This window comes from Prionailurus viverrinus, chromosome D1 (genome assembly GCF_022837055.1).
Source record: "Prionailurus viverrinus isolate Anna chromosome D1, UM_Priviv_1.0, whole genome shotgun sequence".
NCBI classification, from domain to species: Eukaryota; Metazoa; Chordata; class Mammalia; order Carnivora; family Felidae; genus Prionailurus; species Prionailurus viverrinus.
The window spans coordinates 102,028,517-102,032,923 of NC_062570.1; the positions used below are offsets into that span (position 1 = coordinate 102,028,517).

Sequence of the window (4,407 nt, forward strand, 5' to 3'; positions counted from 1 at the left end):
GGAATGTTTCCTCTCACTGTCTAAGTTTAATTAGCTCCTCTCCCAATTCATTTTCACTCCACCATCCAGTTTTATATTCTTAATATTTCTGAAATTAACTGAAAATATTTCTACACTTATTTGTTTATTTATTACGTATGCCTCCCTTCTAAATAAAGTCTCCATAGAATAAGGGTCAGCCCTATTGTCCTCATTGCTATATCCCAATGCTCAGATGGAACCTGGGGCTCAAGAACTATTTTCTTAAAAAAATGAATAAGCTCCCAAGATCACTCAAGCTTTCCTATTGTTAAATGCATCTCATTGAAATGAATATTTTGAGACTCAAAAACTCCCATCACCTGCCCTAGCCAGGCAAGATTCCTGTTCTGATATCCCTTACCCTAAAATCCATAACCTTGACCACATCTCGCAGTCCTATCACAGAGAAGGATCTCCTGTAGTATCCGCTGAGGGTGTTAAACTCTTCACTCTTTCATTTGTAGATGGTATCTCCTTAAGTCATGGAAAGAAGCAATCATACGGTGACTGAGTTCATTCTGGTGGGTTTCACCACAGACCCAACGATGCAGCTGGTCCTGTTTGGGGTATTCCTTGGTGTGTACTCTCTGACTGTGGTAGGGAATACCACCCTCATAGTGTTGATCTGTAACGACTCCCGGCTGCACACACCCATGTATTTTTTCATTGGGAATCTGTCTTTTTTGGATCTCTGGTATTCCTCTGTCTACACCCCAAAGATCCTCATGACCTGTATCTCTGAAGACAAAAGCATCTCCTTTGCTGGCTGTGTATGTCAGTTCTTCTTCTCTGCTGGGTTGGCATACAGTGAGTGTTACCTGTTGGCTGCCATGGCTTATGACCGCTATGCGGCCATTTCCAACCCTCTGCTTTATGCTCAGTCCGTGTCAAGGACATTGTGCATCTGTTTGGTTACATATTCCTACACTGGAGGTTTTGTCAATGCAATAATACTCACCAGCAACACATTCACATTGGATTTTTGTGGTGACAATGTCATTGACGACTTCTTCTGTGATGTCCCACCTCTGGTGAAGTTGGCGTGTGATGTTAAAGAGAGCTACCAGGCTGTGCTCTACTTCCTCCTGGCCTCCAATGTTATCACCCCCACGACGCTCATCCTCGCCTCCTACCTGTTCATCATCGCTGCCATCTTAAGAATTCGCTCCGCCCAGGGCCGCCGCAAGGCCTTCTCCACCTGCTCCTCCCACCTGGTCTCTGTCACCTTGTACTATGGCTCCATTCTCTACATCTATTCTCGCCCAAGTTCCAGCTATTCCCTTGAGAGGGACAAAATGGTGTCCACATTTTATACTGTGCTCTTCCCTATGTTGAACCCCATGATCTATAGTCTGAGGAATAAGGATGTGAAAGAGGCACTGAAAAAACTCTTTCGGTTAACACATGTGGAAGTCTGAATTGACATATATTTCTCAATCAGTGCTCAGGGAGAATGCATTGCTTCAGGGGAAGCTTGAGAAACTGGCTTTAAAAAACAAAAACCAAGCCAAACCAAACCAAATCAAACAAGGGGCACCTGGGTGGCTCAGTCGATTAAGTGTCCCACTTTGGCTGAAGTTATGATCTCACCATTCGTGGGTTCCACCCCCACAAGCCTGGAGCCTACTTGGGATTCTGTGTCCCCCTCTCTCTCTGTTCGTTCCTCGCTTGTGCTCTGTCTCTCTCTTTCTCTCAAAAATAAACATTAAAAAAAATTTAAAAACAAAACAAAAACCACCTTTTTTTTTCTACTCAAAGAAATCCAGTGAAAAAGCTTTATTTATATTAGTTTGATTTACTCTAGTGATCAGACTATATATTATAAAATATTGGTTCAATCTAATATTAACATAGTGTTTTAAAAAGCAGCATTGGGTTTTAATGCAAAATAGAAATGCATATGTTGCTTATAATATCACAAAAGATGAAGCTTTACTTTGCTATCTCTCCTAAGATTACCTATTTTTTTCCCCCGCACACTGTGCTTTATGGGAACGTGAAGAAATTCTGGAGACTTATGCTATCCAGAGTTTCTGTAATAGAAGAATTAAAAAAATATTAAGAATACTGTGATGAAAAGAGAAGGCAGTGAGGCATTATTTGATGAATGCAGAGGAAAAGAAAGATCAAAAGTGTCAGAGACAATACAAATGCTGAAGTGAATACACATATTTGTCCTAAAATTTTAATTTAAATGCATTTTATAAATGTGCCCATTACAAGGTAAATGGGATCAATTCCCTCATTTCTCTTTCTGCTGCTTCATTATTAGTGTGTGGAAATGCAACTGATTTCTGTACTTTGATTTTATATCCTGTGACTTTGTTGAATTCATGTATGAGTTCTAATTGTTTTTTAGTGGAATCTTTTGGGTTTTCCACATGGAGTATCATGTCATCTGAGAAGAGTGAAAGTTTGACTTCTTCCTTGCCAATTTGTATGCCTTTTACTTCTTTTTGCAGTCTGATTTCTGAGGCTAGGACTGCCCGTACTATGATTAACAACAGTGGTGAGAGCGGACATCCCTGTCATGTTCCTGACCTTAGGGGAAAGCTCTCAGTTCTTTCCCCATTCAGGGCGATATTAACTGTGGGTCTTTCATATGTGGCCTTACGATGTTGAGATATGTTCCTTCTATACCTACTTTCATGAGAGTTTTTATAAAGAAAAGATGCTGTATTTTGTCAAATGCTTTTTCAGCATCTATTGAGATATGGTTCTTATCCTTTCTTTTATTAATGTGGTGTATCACATTGATTGATTTGTGAATATTGAACCAGCCCTGCAGCCAGGGAAGGGGCAGATCCCTTCCAGATTCAATCCCACTTGATCATGGTGAGTAGTTATTTTAATGTAGCATTGAATCTGATTTGCTAGTATCTTTTTGGGAATGTTTGCATCCATGTTCATCAGGGATATTGGCCTATAATTCTCCTTTTTAACAGGTCTTTGTTTGGTTTTGGAATCAAGGTAATTAATGCTGGATTCATAGAATGAGTTGGAAGTTTTCATTTCTATTTTTTGGAATATTTTGGGAAGAATAGGTATTAACCCTTCTTTAAATGTCTGGTAGAATTCCCCTGGGAAGCCACCTGGTCCAGGACTCTTTGTTAGATTTTTGATAACTGATTCAATTTCTTTACTAGTTATAGGTCTGTAGGTCTGTCCAAATTTTCTATTTCTTTCTGGTTTTGGTAGTGCATGAGTTTCTAGGAATTTGTCCATTTCTTTCAGATTGTCCAGTTTATTGGCATATATTTTTTCATAATATTCTCTTATAATTGTATTTCTGTGGTGTTGGTTGTGATTCCTCTTCTTTAACTCATGATTTTATCTATTTGGGTCTTTCTCTTTTCTTTTTGACAAGTCTGGCTAAGAGTTTATCAATTTTGTTTATTCTATCAAAGAACCAGCATTTAGTTTCATTGATCTGTTCTGGTTTTTTTGTTTGTTTGTTTGGTTGGTTGGTTGGTTGGTTGGTTCTACATCATTTATTTCAGCTCTAATCTTTATTATTTCACTTCTGATGACATTAGGCTTTATTTGCTTCTCCTTTTCTAGCTCCTTTAGGTGTAAGGTTATGTTGTTTATTTGGGACTTTTCTTGCTTCTTGAGATAGGCCTGAACTGCAATTTACTTTACTCTTAGGGCTTCCTTTGCTGCATCCCAAAGTATTTGGACTATCTTGGACTTTCATTGGCTTCTAAGTATATATTTTTAATTTATTTTTTAATGTCTTAGTTAACCAATTCCCTTTTTAATAGGATGTTCTTTAACCTCCATGTATTTGAGGGTTTTCCAACTTCTTTCTTGTAATTGATTTCAGGTTTCATAGCATTGTGATCTGAAAATATGCCTTGTATGATCTCAGTATTTTTGTACCTGTTGAGGGCTTATTTGTGACCCAGTATGTGATCTGTTGTGGATAATGTTTCAGGTGCACTCAAGAAGAATGAGTACTCAGGATGAAATATTCTGAATATCTGTTAAGTCCACCTGGTCCAGTGTGTCATTCAAAACCATTGTACCTTGTGATTTTCTGCTTAGAGGATATGTCCATTGTTGTAAGTGAGGTAAAAGGCCCCTACTGTTATTGTATTATTATCAACCGGTTTTTTGTGTTTGTTATTCATTGATTTATATATATGTATTCTTTCAAGTTAGGGTATAAATATTTGCAATTGTTAGATCTTCTAGATGGATAGAGACCTTAACTATGATATAATAGCCTCCTTTATCTCTTGTTACCATCTTTGTTTTAAAATCTAGTTTGTCTGATATAAGTATCGCTACTACATCTTTCTTTTGACATCTATTAACAAGCATGATAGATGGTCATCCATCCCCTTAATTTCAATCTGCAGGTGTCTTTAAGTCTAAAATTAG

The 4,407-nt window shown here is 37.9% G+C and overlaps 1 protein-coding gene across 1 annotated transcript; it reads left to right on the top strand.

Annotated features, from left to right (window-relative positions):
* The first annotated feature begins 503 nt into the window (after positions 1 to 503).
* On the top strand, positions 504 to 1,439 carry LOC125177213 (olfactory receptor 1013-like). The gene has a single exon (XM_047879327.1). It carries the CDS (start codon positions 504 to 506, stop codon positions 1,437 to 1,439), a length of 936 nt encoding a protein of 311 aa, XP_047735283.1.
* The last annotated feature ends 2,968 nt before the right edge of the window (positions 1,440 to 4,407 follow it).